The 15,634-nt window shown below is 27.0% G+C and overlaps 1 protein-coding gene across 1 annotated transcript in view; it reads left to right on the top strand.

Moving 5' to 3' along the window:
* Positions 1 to 10,626, top strand: part of LOC126844565 (protein kinase C) — a 32,241-nt gene extending 21,615 nt beyond the window's left edge. Inside the window, exons 2-16 of the mRNA XM_050582852.1 lie at positions 3,969 to 4,029; positions 4,137 to 4,296; positions 4,408 to 4,439; positions 5,263 to 5,336; positions 6,089 to 6,230; positions 6,307 to 6,425; positions 6,532 to 6,691; positions 6,776 to 6,921; positions 6,990 to 7,115; positions 7,182 to 7,336; positions 8,079 to 8,217; positions 8,366 to 8,554; positions 8,802 to 8,948; positions 9,025 to 9,226; positions 10,108 to 10,626. Of these exons, the coding sequence (XP_050438809.1) occupies positions 3,969 to 4,029; positions 4,137 to 4,296; positions 4,408 to 4,439; positions 5,263 to 5,336; positions 6,089 to 6,230; positions 6,307 to 6,425; positions 6,532 to 6,691; positions 6,776 to 6,921; positions 6,990 to 7,115; positions 7,182 to 7,336; positions 8,079 to 8,217; positions 8,366 to 8,554; positions 8,802 to 8,948; positions 9,025 to 9,210 (1,836 nt within the window). The 3' untranslated portion in view covers positions 9,211 to 9,226; positions 10,108 to 10,626. The remainder of the gene's footprint in view (positions 1 to 3,968; positions 4,030 to 4,136; positions 4,297 to 4,407; positions 4,440 to 5,262; positions 5,337 to 6,088; positions 6,231 to 6,306; positions 6,426 to 6,531; positions 6,692 to 6,775; positions 6,922 to 6,989; positions 7,116 to 7,181; positions 7,337 to 8,078; positions 8,218 to 8,365; positions 8,555 to 8,801; positions 8,949 to 9,024; positions 9,227 to 10,107) is intronic.
* The last annotated feature ends 5,008 nt before the right edge of the window (positions 10,627 to 15,634 follow it).

The following is a 15,634-nucleotide window of genomic DNA, read 5'->3' as shown; positions in this document are numbered from 1 at the left end:
TGGATAATCGTCGACATAAAAACTTTACTGGCAAACGAGCAACAGTAAATAGTACACTCGTTGTTAAATATAAATATGTATTTATTGAATGGTTTAAGGCAGTTGCGCATTTGCTGCTAAAATCATAATGACAATATTAACGACCAAAAATCTGATCACTGTATTTATATAATATAAATGTATACGTATATTATCTGTAAAGGATAGCGTACATCAATTGATTCTAAAATGGTTTTGTTATTTCTATAAATATTATTACTTATGATACCAGCAAATTAAAAACTAAACCAAAAATTAAATGTTGGTTAATGTACGAGTATATGGTGCCGGAAGGACGTATACAAAATTTGCAAAATGTGTTGTATCAACTATATATAAAGATGTATTCAAATTAAGTCTAGCCTATGTCGCTTTTTGTCCAAAATGATTTAAAAAATGTAGAACACTTAAGAAAACTTCAAAATTTACCACATTTACGCATTTCCTTCAATTTTTTTGAAGGAATTTTACACAACAAATTTTTAATACTAATTCGTTGGATGTCCTCTAAAAATCACTCTGCTACTCGACTACCACTACTATTACTATTGCTACAATACTACTACTGCTACTACTACTACTACCACTACTACTACTACTACTACTACTACTTCTATAAAAAAAAAGTATTTACTTCATAATTTTCGGATATATCCATGTCTTTGTTGACGCTTCAAGCCCATTGCAGAGTCTATCTTTCCACTGTCGCGACTATACTAATTATACTAGCACATAAACAAAGACATGGATACAAAACGCGTTAAGTTAGTTTTGTGGAAAATAAAAACTTAAAACCCTATTTGTCGAAAATTACGAAAAGTGAAACCTAGCCTTAAATACCCAAGGTACAGATGTAATTAAATAATAAAAACAGTCGGGGCAAAGTCGAGGTCACAGGTCGACAGAATTTATTAAAACTAAGAGTGATAAAATCACTTTCAAATAAACGCTTTGATGCAAATCTGTGGATAGTAAGTTCTTACTTGCCTCAGTTCAAACCAGTACAGTCCAAACCAAGCACAAAATAAACCAGCACAATAAGAAAGTAGGTATGTAAGTGAGGTCCATTTTCCTCAGATACCCATCGAAGCGTTTATATGAAAGTGATTTTTTCATTTTCAGTTATAATAAATCCTGTAGAACTATGACCTACGTTTCCCTACTATATCGGCTTTTTTTGTATTATTTAACGCTCAGGTTCGATTACATTATATTCGTGTTACCAGTACTTGCGCAGTAAAATACACGAATCATAGGCTAACACAAAATAATAATTTATTTAAAAAAATTAATTTTAATTGTTAATCGAATATGATTGGTAAACTTGATGTGGTACAAACAAATATCATATTTAGCTTACATAAAACAATTTTTGTATGTGTTTTTCACTGTTCTGCGTAATATTTTTTTATCAGTATTCAATTGGCAACTTCAAATAAATCTTAGTTTAAACTAAACTAGTTTTGTGTGTACTGATAGTCTTAAACGTATGCTAGATTTTTTCTTCTTTTACTCTATACTTATGTTTATCCTATTCACATTTCCAGATTTATTTACTGCTTTTACACATTTAAAAAAAAAATTGTCTGTACTTGATTTTACTATACCTTTTTATTACTGCAATTTTTAATTGCTTTCTGGTGATTCAAAAAATTGATATTTTAGATAACATTTAAAGCATAAAATATGTAGGTATGATCACCGGTTTAGTTAGTTGTGTACTTAACAACACGGTACAATACTTAGTAAAATGTGTATCATATATATATATATAATGCTTTCAACGATAGCGTCCCATAATGTATGATGCGTTTACATTTTTTGTTTTTACTTTATGAACATTATTTTTGTTTCTAGAAATAATTGAAATGTTATAAAGCGGCGAGCCGCTGTGTGTAAAAAGCACAAAATATGTATTCATTAAAAACGATCAAAGCTGGTAAACGTACTGACAACGTTTCACAGCATAATTATTTTATATGTTGGCGAATTGCGTTAATTACTAACCGCGGATTCGTGCCGAATGCCGGTTTAACATAATCCTGTGGGCGACTGCTTTAAATTTTGCTCGTGGCTTCGCGTTTTGGGCTTTACGTTGAAATTGGTGAGCTCTCTAATTGGAACAGGTAATCAAACCCTTGCACGGCGCGTCTCTGCCGGAATACTAATAGAATATAGTTAATACGCAACGATAATAATATAATTGTCAGTAGCTGGAGTTAAATCGAGTTTCGCCGAAGTTGTGTGATCCAGTGTCTAGATTTCCATTTACCAGAACACAATGGCCGGGCCCGGGGGAGTTGTGCTGCTGCGTCTAATGATTATTATTCATGGAAAATGGCAAATGCGGATTCAAAGAACTTTGAAACAAATTATATCGTGTAATGTTGCATATACACAGCCGAAACGTTGGCAGTTTAATTGCCTACGATAAAAATATATTGTACAACAAAATCGACCTCGAATATTTTGAATCCGAAAAAGTTTATTTTTATATTTTAAAATGATAGTTTCAAGTTCGGTATTTTGCATTTTTTTTTTTGCTAGAAATAAACACGGCGGTCGTGTTGGGCTGTGTATTTATAAAAGTGCCGACTGCTGAATAATATTTAACTACTATACATTTAAACATTTGTTTTGCATTGTATTTGTGTACTATAGCTTTGTATTAGCTTTGTTTTTTAGGTCGGTTACAGTCTGTCTTGTAGTTAAATTAAATTCACTATTATCGATGTACTTTGAAAATAGTTAAGTTTAGATTTTCAATAATAACATCAACAATATTGTCATAAATAAAATTTTGCAATTCAGTATAATACAACAAATACAAACGTAATAAACCAATCATTATAAATTATAATATAGTTACTATTTTCATTTCGAGAATGAATTAATTGAATAATTTTAGAAGCAAAAATAAAATGTCCAATATTAAACTTGATTTATAATAGGTAGTTTCAAAACGAAAACTATGAACATTCGTCATTCTAGATAGCTGAAACAAAAGTAAAAAACGCCTTACTTTATTTTAATTAAAAATATAATGAAAATTATATTATTTTAACCCTAAACTTGACAGAAATAAAAAAATCCACACAAAAACTCCTAGCCAGGTTTTTCAACTAATCAAGACCCGTATATTACATTTTTTACGTTTCTTTTAATGAGCAGTTTTTAATTATGGCGTGTAACATTAAAGATACACTACGTCACTCCCCATAGAATAATTTAATAATTGTGTCTTTAAAGATACATTACCACATTATAGCTAATTTGCTGTTCGTAACTACCTCATTAATCTATTTAAATGAAATCACAAAAACACAAATCACAATTTTAATAAGTGTTTTATGATTTACGGTATTATTCTTTGAACTAAATGTATGAGTATGGTTATTTGTAATAAAAAAAAACTGTTTTTAGGAACTTTCTTACCAAGTTAAAAACGAACCTGCATTTAAAAAATAGGCATTTTATTTGCCGTAATTAAATAATAAACACCTATTAGAACAAAAAAAAATTATCTAATTATTATTTATTATGTTTATAAAATTTTAAGTATTATTTTATTAATTTATAGTATTACTATTAGGGCATTGTATCTTTTTGGATACAACATATTTTCGGTATACGAAGTATAATATTTTTTAGGATACATGCGATTTTATACTTAAAACTAAATAAGTGATTGGCTTTATTTTAATATTAATAAAATTCCAACAGCTAAATTAAATATATATTGGCTTTAAATTGGAAATAAAATCTGTTAAAAATCAACTCGAAAAAAATCATATGATAGCTGATAATATTGTTTTTGAAACGACATGACAAATAGAGAAAGATACAAAGACATATATATGTATACATAAATATAATATACAAAGATACATCTCCAAGTTAAGGGTTAATTGATTTTTATTTATTTTTAGGTGGATTTAGAACCTCAAGGCAAATTACATCTTCGCATCGATTTAAAATGGAATTCAAAAGGTAAGATAAAACATGTTAATCGGTATAAATCAATATTGCTGGTAATAGCTAACAAAACTGTTGTATGAAAAAATTAAATATAATATTAAAAACTACTAATATTTCAGATATTCCTACTCGGCCATCAGAATTCAAGGAGCGTCAGGGATTGCTAAATCGAAGGCGTGGAGCTATGAGGCGAAGAGTTCATCAAGTAAACGGACACAAATTTATGGCTACATTCCTGAGGCAACCCACATTTTGTTCACATTGTCGGAATTTCATATGGTGATTATAAATCGTTTTTAATTTTTAGTTATTTCAATTCCCAATCACAATTATTTTATTTTGTCTTTTACGTTTAAAATATTAATTTTGAGTGCAATGTCTATTTTCTAGGGGATTTGGAAAGCAAGGCTATCAATGTCAAGGTAAAGATTAAATACAAATCCACTCTTAAATATTATTTAAAATATGATACCTGTTTGTCGGTTAATAAGATTACGGAAAAGGAACATGTAATACCAGTAGGGTATATTAGATCAGTAAATAGGTCAGTTAATTAATTAATCATTCCTAGTATTTTACGAATCTAAACCAGGTGCTCATTTATATTAAAAGTATTGAGCGGCTGTAGAAATTACCAAGTATATTAACATATTAAGAGAACGTTGCTAGCATTTAAACATACACAGAATATGTTTTACTTGCTCCTTGATCATTTTAAAATGATTCATAATAAGATTTCACTTATAGATTCATTAATATTTCCAAAATATATATATATCCATAATATATTGATATCTTATAGTTTTGATATTCATTTTATAGATTTTGTCTTAACTCTTAATTTTTCAGAATTTTCATGTTTTTTGGGTAGTGTACCGATCAGTGATCACTAAGTAACATTCTGCTAACCAGTCAAGCACCACCAAAAATTTATTTTTTCATGTGATTTTTGATTATTTTTTAATCATCTACTTAAAGATTTAAAATAATTTTATGAAATACCAATATTGACATTTCTGAAGTTCCTTTATCCGAATGTAGTAAAACTTTTACTTATACAATAATATAGTTGTTAAATTTCTTCTTGTTGTAGTATGTTTCATAAATATACTATTGAGTTAAGACGTAATACGAAACTATGACAATCCATTTCGTTTTCTTAGTTTTATGGTAAAAATGTATTCTGTGAATTGGTATGAGAATATAACCTTGTTAGTAAAATAAACTTATTTTGTGTTCTTACAGTTTGCACTTGTGTTGTTCACAAGCGCTGTCATATGGAAGTAGTGACAATATGTCCAGGGTTTGGCAAAAAAGAGGTTTGTAATAATAATGCATATGACATATATACAAGATGAATCATTAAGGATAACACACTCATTTTCTTTGTATAATTGAATAATTTTGTGTACAAGAGATAAAAATTTGAATATTGTAAAATAACACTAACTAAAGTGTACTCAAGTGTCTTCTAAAAGAAAACTTGAGTACACTTTAATTTGTGTTATTTTACAATATTCAAATTTTTATCCTATGTATTTTTTCCTGAGCTCTATCAACTTTTAAAACTCCAATTACAATGTGTGTATTTAACTTTTTAAGCTTAGAATTACTTGCTGAAAAAATTGTCTAATCGCTAACCACTTTCCAATGTTTACTTTAAAAGTTACTAAAGTTTAATATTTAGGAGAGGTGGAGTGCAGTAGAGTATTAAGTGCAGATAATATAGATTTAATTATCCAAAACTGGTTATCAACTATTCGACATTTTCAGAAAATTGTTTTTAATTTAAAAAGTTAATAAAATATAGAAGTTTCATTTAAGTTTTAAGAGTTAATAAAGCTCTATCTATAAAATACTAAAAAAGCTAAATATTTATAAATTTTATAAGGTTGTAAAGTAATAAAAACAAAAAAAATTTCAAAAAGACACCTACTCTAGTGCAATTATTTTATGAAAAAAATGAATGTCTTATCGTAATAAATAAAATTTACAAGTACAGATAAATGTATAAAACATTGTATATACAGTTAATATCAAATTTAAATGTTTTTTTTTTTTTGTATTATAGCTAAGTCAAGGAAATCAATCTCAACGATTCAGCGTTAATGTTCCTCATAGATTCAAACCGCACACTTATAAAATATTTACATTTTGTGATCATTGTGGTTCTCTGCTTTATGGTATATATAGGCAAGGTTTACAGTGTGAAGGTCAGTAAATTGTCATTGGTGTGTTTAATAAAAGGAAAGTTATCTTAATTTAATATGATTATATTTATGTGTTTAGTATGTACATTGAATGTGCATAGACGGTGTGTCAAAAATGTAGCAAACAACTGCGGTATTAATCCTCGAGAAATGGCCGATACTTTGCGGAGCTGTGGGTTGAATCTTAGCAAGAATGTGGTATGAAATATTTATTTAAAAAGCAATCATTCGTTAAAATATTTTTCCGACAATATTTATAAATCTTGGTCTGTAATTATCAATTAAAGTGCGTATGTGTTTGCAGGACTGGCCTGCCGGAAATGGTAGCTTTAGCGTAAGCAGTGGAAGTGGTTCCAGCTTACACCGTGATCTCACTCAACAAACCTCAAATATTTTAAACACCATGTCGGACAAGCATTCCTTGCAAGATTCTCACAAACGAAGTGGAGAAAAACCACAGAAAAGTAAAATATATTAATATATAATGTTACATATATTTTGTTTTTTATGCAATAACATAAAATTTAATTTATTTACTATCATTGCAGTGAACCAAAGTTTGAGCTGTTACAATTTGAACAGCAGGAAAATGAGTGTGACAGATTTCACATTCTTAAAAGTATTAGGTAAAGGAAGTTTCGGTAAGGTTATGTTGGCAGAAAAACGAGGCACCGAAGAAGTCTACGCAGTTAAAGTAAAATTACAATTATTACATTTTTTGAATTGAATATGTGTATAATAGTACATTATACTGGGTTATAGGTTTTAAAGAAAGATGTAATAGTACAAGACGATGATGTCGATTGCACGATGACTGAGAAACGAATTTTGGCACTTGCTGCAAAACATCCATTTTTGACAGCATTACATTCTTGTTTTCAGACTAAAGTACATAATCCAAGAAATTTTAGTATTAAACATATTTTATAATAACACTTTAATTTTGAATAATAGGACAGACTGTTTTTCGTAATGGAGTATGTGAATGGCGGTGATCTTATGTTTCAAATACAAAGAGCAAGAAAGTTTGATGAGCCTCGTGCTCGCTTTTATGCCGCAGAAGTGACGCTTGCTTTGCAGTTTCTTCACAAACATGGCGTTGTTTATAGGTAAAATAAAACATTTACTTTTAGGAAAATCCCAGTTACCAGAGCACACTTAAACAAAGTTAATGGCTTTATAAATAAAATAATTTATGTCCAATAGTAAAGTATATTGTATTTTAGAAAAAAATGGATTTTATGTAAGTCGAATTTATGAAAATAAAAATAAAATGTATAGGTAAAAAATATAAAGTACCAATACGAAATTAGAAATCCAATTTTGTTTACAGAAATGTTTAGTTTTTCATCGTTCATTTTCATAAAATGAGGCTATGATTGCAAAACAAGGGCCTAACCCATAAATTAAAATTAATTAGTTAATAAAATTAACCAACTTAATAAATTAAAAATAACTTAAGTACAATTAATGATTTGTTATATACATATATTTATTTAAATTGACGAATTTTATAAATAAATAAAATATAATTTTTTGAAATAATTTTTAATTTATTAAGTTGGTTAATTGTATTAATTGTATATTGTGTTGTGTAACTAATTAATTTTAATTGACGGGTTAGGCAACTTTTGCACTCATAGTCTCAAATATAATATCAGTATTTTGATATAAAAGAAACTTATTTTGTTTTTTAATAGCTTATGATATAGCTGTTGTATATACTAAGCCTTGAAAATATAAATATGATAACACAATGAAGATAAACAATTTTCCTGTATATTCGTTATTGGATTAGTTACACAATTTTAGACGTCTCAAATAAAATTTAAATATTCACATTGTTTTTAGGGACTTGAAATTGGACAATATATTATTGGACAATGAAGGCCATTGCAAACTTGCTGATTTTGGTATGTGCAAAGAAGGAATTGTCGATGGAGTTACTACCACTACATTTTGTGGAACACCTGACTATATTGCCCCTGAGGTAAACTATTTGGAATGATATTTGGTATAAAGTTAATATTTACAATAACACTTACAATTACAGAAGTAAAATATATAAGTATATATTTTACTACTTCTGAATTTTTTGTGTACATTGTGGATAACAAAATATTGTTTTTCTCTTTAAGATTCTTCAAGAACTAAACTATGGTGCAAGTGTTGACTGGTGGGCATTAGGTGTGCTTATGTATGAAATGATGGCCGGACAGCCGCCATTTGAGGCTGACAACGAAGATGATCTCTTTGAATCTATTTTGCATGACGATGTGCTATATCCAGTTTGGCTGAGCAAAGAAGCAGTGTCTATTCTCAAAGGAGTATGTTAAGTTTATTAATATAATGATTTGTATTTAAAAAAATCTATAGCACACGGCCCATTAGGCCACTAGTAGGTTTTTCTTTCGGGCAAGTAACTTTCCAGAGAAAAGAATAGCCACCCTCCCCTTACTTAGGTAGACAACTTTTGGGTGAGTCCAATAACCCATTCTAGGGAAGATAGAGTCGTTTAATGTGACAAAGAAGAAAAGTGTATTATATAATTGATTATATTATATTGTATTCTAGTTTATGACAAAAAATCGCAACAAACGTCTCGGTTGCGTATTGGCTGATGGTTTAGAAGCTGCAATAAGAACCCATCCATTTTTCCGAGAATTGGATTGGGATGCTTTAGAAACACGGCGTGTTAAACCACCTTTTAAACCAAAAATAGTGAGCCACTAACTTATTGTTGAGTAATGAGATTTTAGATTATTAGACTAATTTATTTGATTTTATTTACAATTAGAAAAACAAGAAAGATGCCATGAACTTTGACGCAGAATTTACCAAAGAAGAACCTGTTTTGACACCTGTACCTGTTGATGTAACATTATCAATTAACCAAGAAGAATTTCAAGGATTCTCATTTGTGAATTTTGATTTCAACCCCAGTAAATTTATTTCTTCTTCGACAGATACTTCCTCTAAGTAATAACAAACTATTTTAAGTAAGTGAAAAAAATATTTTTAATTTCAACACACATCATACATCATTATTTATGTTAACAATGGCCAACTTAGGGTATGGGGAGGGGCGGGACAGCTGACCTTAACTATGTTTTAGTTATTTAAGTGTACCTCAGGTACCTCTAAACCCAAACGATGGTGCTTATAGGTAACTAAAATGTATTCGTCTAAGTTATTGAATAAAAAAAAATAGCATTCTAATAAGGGGTTTGACTTGAAATTGTACAGCAAATCAAATTTTAAGAATAATACACTAAAAATAACATTTTTTATAAAAAAAAACTTTTAAAAAAGGCCATTGAGAAAATAAAGGTTGGTGAGATTTGTTTTGAAATATTAAGTTTGTGGTACCATAGGAATGGTATAATAAGAGGGCTTATGGATTTTTAAAATTAAATGAAATTGCCATGCATTGGTCCACTGTTTAGATATTAAAATATTAACCTCAAAAATAAATATAACGGTGTTACATATTATACCGTAGAGATTTGTTACTATTTGTTAGTTAAGGCTAACATATTTTACCGTTATTTTCTGTTTCCAAAAGAAAATAATTTACATTTCTGTAATATTATTATAATATTTTGTTAATGATTACTAATATGACATGTTTAAAATATAAATATTGTTATTAATAATATTATTAATAACAATATTTATATTTTAAACATGTCATATTATCATTGCTAATAATTAACAAAATATACATTCATATTAAACAAATATAAATAATTTCTTTTGGAAATAGAAAGTAATGATACAAAACATTAGCCTTAACGAACCTTCAAATTGTTACAATTCTTGATGGTATAATATTATACAGTTTAATCAAACATAATAACAATTTAGTTATTGTTTTTAGAGCTTACAATCAACAAAATTATCATGTCTGATATGAACTATCTGAAATGAATGGAAGATCGATCATAATAATATATGTGATACATATAGTCACCACATATATTCCTTCAAAAGTTGCCTATTGATGTATATGATTGTGTGTGTGTATAAGATCTTACTTCTAATTTTGCGCTTCACTATTATGTAAAAAAAAGTATATTCTAGTCTAGGATCAATATTATTCACGATTGATCCTATAATATTGTGAATTATTAGTTTAACTTATTACTATACATTTAAAATTGTTTAGAATTTTATCAAAATTCAGAATAACAGTATTATTTTGCATTTTATTAAAACTAGTCACTTTTTTCCATGTTATCGTACAACACATTTAAATGTAATTTATTATTTTGTTAGTGTCTTTTTTGTTTTAATACCGTTTTATATGTTATTTAGTTTTTTTTCACCTTGAACCAATTATTCTAACGTGCATTTATTTTATTGGATTTAATTTATGCAGCAATAGTGAATTATAATTTATTTAGTGTTTAAAATAAAACCACAATATAATCAATAAAACTTATTTACATTGTATGTTGCATATTATGTAAACAAGTCTCAAGTTATTTGACAAACATGTTGTAATCTCCATTTACGTATTTTACAAAGTAAAAGTTAGAAGTTTACAATAAATAATATTGATTTTAATAATATTGGTTAATTGGAAAACATTATATAACAAACAGTTATTACCATATAATGTTAACTATATTTGATCATTTTCTTCATTGGTCTATCTAGATATCATGTATTATTAATTTGACATTGACTAGCTATTTATGTATATACATTATTTTTTAACACTGCAGATTTTGCGTATTACTTTATACAAAAACTCGTTTAATTCAATTCTCGTATTATTCATATTAAAAAATACACATAGTGCTAGTAAAACAACCCAAAAATACATAATTTCAAAAACAGCCAATTATAAATTCTTAAATGTCAACTTCAAGCAAATAATTTTCTGCCATTTAGTGGAAACGTTATTTTTAAAAAGTTTAATGTAATAAAACAAAATTTAATGCACCTCATTCATATTATCTTGAGGTTTTTCTCACAATTAGTATCTGTAAATTATTAATTATAATGGAAAACAATTTATAAATTAGAGACTTGGTTACCTGTATCATTGATTTTTTAAATATACAGTTAAACGGTACTATACATAAGATTGGCGACTGATTTTGTGGGGCATGCTTTATAGTAGGACAGACGATTAACTATGACGAAGGTACCTCTTGCATTCCCTCATAAAATAAGTAGCCGTTTTTGTGTATTGCATCGCCTAAATGTATATTTTAATTTCAATGCCTGTATCAAACAATCATTTTTTTTAGATACATGTATATAATACTTGTTACTAGATTTAAATATTCTATATATATATATATATATATATATTATATTATAGATAGACCATACATTATTGTAAAGTAATTCTGTTAAAGACTAACCATTCAAGAAGTAAAATAAAAATTTTTTTTTTATTGATTGGTTGTTCACGTAGCCCTTAAAAATATTAATTTAATGTGTGTTCAATCAAGTGGCCTTTAGGTATTAATTTTTAGTAAAATATGCAATACATAATGAAGATATGGACCACTTTAGTGAAGTTAGATAGATTATTGTAAAAATATATTTTAGGTTTAGAATTTATCTATTATATAACAACATTAAGAGACCCAAGAAAAGAGAACGTGTATAAAAGTTTAGACATGGTGTCGATACCATTGACAATTACTCTTAATTTAGTTTAAAACATTGACTATGTATAAAAGTGATCAGAAATTTGTGTTACACTTTACATAATATGACCGATATATGTATACTTCCACAATTAAGTTTCTGATCTCTGTGCATTACTTTTACGTTATTTAACAGGGTTTTGTAGATTAACGTAAATATATATACATATACATAAACAGTATCAATAAACTAATACTTCTGAATTTATTGACAAAAATTATGCTGCTGTTTAAGAAATAATATAAAACGTCTAACATGCCCTTCTAATTTAGTTTTTGCAATTGCAAATTTTTAATTATTTATTATATGTATACCTAACTGACTGATCAAATAAAACAAAAAGTTGATTAATTATCTACGAATAACTGAATTAATACATCTGTAAAAGCCATTGACTATTAAAGTAATTTACCTAACATATTTCATGAGAGCGGGGCTCGGTCATTATGTTTTATTTCGAGGAATATTATTGTTGTTATAATCAGTCATTTAAATTATAAAATATTTACTGCATTGCGTGCTTTATTATAACTGTCTTCATTAATGGGTTTTAAAATTAACTAGCTATACAAATTCTTATATAGGTATTCTCCATCTTAAGTCAATCAAATTCATTACTAAATTAAAATTTTCAAACTATGATGATATTTTATGAAATATCTAATAAATTTAATTAAATTTTACAAAATACAAACTTACATTTCATTACGAAATCCTATATATTATAATCAAATAATGTACTGTATTATACTAATGTGCTTAAAATGTAAATGCTTAAAATTAAAAATGTGTTTGTTATGTATTTCATAGATGCCACTTGTACTAAGTGTAGTTACATATATTTATAATTAAACCAAAAAATAAATACTCCGTCTTCTTTAAGTATAAATTTAAATTGTAATTCTTTGCTATAAAACACCAAAAACTATTACATTATAATATTTTCCATGTGCAATGACGGTATATTTAACAGTTAAAAATGTATTTATTTCATTTTTAAGCATGTGGCCTTTACCATTTATGTGTAGCCAACTTAAGTTAATTTAATGGTTAGAATTTAGGCGTTTATATTTTATCGATTGTTATGTTCGACATTGCCAAGATTTTAAATTTACAATATACATATAATGAACTTACGTTAAAAAAATTAACTATGATATTATATATATATACATGAATTTATTAAGAATTTATTGCACTCAAATGACCAGTTATTAACAGTTAGGAAAATTTAGATGCATGTGACACATTATCATTAATTAATAGTACCATTGATTAAGTATACAGATAAACTGTGTTATACACAAAAATGACAACCAATACGGTGACAGATTTTATAAGAGATTTCCGCTGGCAACAGAGGTTTTTACGGTTTTTGCGTATCAGGCCGCTTATCTGTATATTTTTAATTTAAACCACTAATTAACTCAATAAAATATATAAAAATACAAAAAAAAAAAATTTACTATAATGCACTTTTTAGAATATTTAATTAATAATGACTAAATGTTCATAATTCTGTTACTTACATTTTGGGCCTTTTTTTTTAATAATTTAATTTATCTATTACCTATCTGTAATAAAAATTGCTACTTCAATCTCTTCTAAGTCATTTTTTTTTAGAGAACTTATACTTGTAACCTGAATTAATTATTAATTTACCAAATCATTTTATATTTATTCTATTTACTATACAAATATACTAAATATTATAGTTTTTAAGATTCATTTGATTTCTTCAAAATCAAATTGATCAAATTTGTTTAAAAAATAATTTTATTATTATTCTATTTCTTCAAGTTAAGTAAGAGTAATTATACACGTCAAATATACATTAAGTACAACTGCCTAGTCACATTGTCATCACCAAGGTACTTTTTAATTGTTTCTTATACTTGTATTAATTAATGATAACCTATATATTATGTTGTGTTTATTTGGAATATTTATGTTTGTTTGTTTTTTTTCTGTTCAGTATTATTATTTATTTTTATAACAAAAATGTATTTGGAAATGATTATTTTTTTTTAAGTTTTTAAAGAAATTTTCTTTAAGTTAACATTATTTGTTAATTATAAAAATCATATTATAATGATTAATACTAATGATACATTTATGTATTGTTTAAACGTGTTGTTGAGTTTTGTTTTTTAATGGTATTATGTTATATTTTTGTGCCAAACAGTGTTTTTAAATTAATTTAATAACTTTCTTACAGTAAGAAAACCAATTTTTTTTTTATTAATATTATTTTAATACCTCGCGCTTGTATCACTAATAATTTGTATTAAATTATTTCAAAACAATTAAATAATATACCTAATATTTATAAAAAACAAATTATGTTAGATGTAGCTTACAGTGTAATATGTACTCATTAATCATTATGTTTTTTTTGTTTTTGAATAATATATCAAACAGGTCTTACAATGTTTACAAAGATTGTTCTTATTTCAATGTAACTCATCCACTGAACTGAATACATGAAACATGCCTTAAATAAAAAATGTACCCTTACCTTGAGGGACGCTATTTTTAAAATAGTAAAATGTTCAATTACTTTTAACACTGACTTCTATTTTATCACTTGTTTGTCTTATTTCATACAAATGAAATCAGCCAGCCAATTTCTCTTTATCTATATAAATTTCTTCCCATCACCACTTTTTTTTTTTAATCTACAGATCTTCATGATTTTACTTATGTAATATCAATGTGTAAAGAAAGAGGTTTAGTCTATTTATAATAATAATTCTTCTTTCAGAATACCAAAACCTTAAAGATCTATTTTCTCTCATTTTTCCTACTATTAATGTAGCTTTCAAACAACCTCTTTACTCTTATAAACTCAATCATAATTCTGTTTAATCTAGTCACAACTCTTAAGATGAGATTTCACTAAGTATAGCATTGCATTAAAAAAAGCACAGGACCACTAAATTGAATAAATGGAATTCGTTAAAAACATGATATGTGCTGCTAAGCAAACTGCCTTCTTATTTCTTTATATAATTATTTAATTAATTTTTATTCCAAAACTTTGCTGATTTAATATATGAAATAGAAACGTTTCTTCTATTTGTCTAATTTTACTTATTTTCTAAGCAATTTGATCAACATTTTTACATAATGCCGCCCCGGTAGAACAATGACAAAACTGAAAATTTTGGTAAAATGGACTAAATGCTTCAATGTATTTAGATATAGCGAACGCATAAGGTAGAAAAACGACGTAACTGTAGTTGTAATAATTTCCCTAGCATTCCCATTCCATTAAAATTACGTCCCATAACATTTTAGTAGAAATAATTTGGTTTTTTGGTTCTCCTGTAAAATTGTAATTGCCATTGTTCTACCGGCAATATAGTTTATAAGTTATTATTATTAATATTTCAATAACGGAAAACAGAAAGGTAGCTTATCAAAGCACAGAGCTAATGACAAGCGGCACAGCGTTGCTCCGATTTAGTTTTAGACGCTTCTCTGTTTAGTCCCATATAGTTTACTAGAGGACTATGTTCAATGCTCCGCTAAACTCAATTGGTGGTCACAGAGCTTCAATATTCTCATTTAAGCTACTTCCATTCTCCAACATCTTTCTCATTCAACGCCCAACAATACTCATTTCTACACATCTATGGCATAATGCACTATATCTGTAAAAATAAATGCTCAAACAAAAATCCAAGGAAAAAAGTATTGATTACCTATAGGTAAATAAACAACTACAGTAATCA

This window comes from Adelges cooleyi, unplaced genomic scaffold (assembly GCF_023614345.1).
Source record: "Adelges cooleyi isolate 19-005CV unplaced genomic scaffold, UGA_ACOO_1.1 ACOO_flye_CR_arks_rails_tigmint_CR_PRNA_651, whole genome shotgun sequence".
Classification (NCBI taxonomy): domain Eukaryota; kingdom Metazoa; phylum Arthropoda; class Insecta; order Hemiptera; family Adelgidae; genus Adelges; species Adelges cooleyi.
This window is presented reverse-complemented; position numbering and strand designations above follow the sequence as displayed.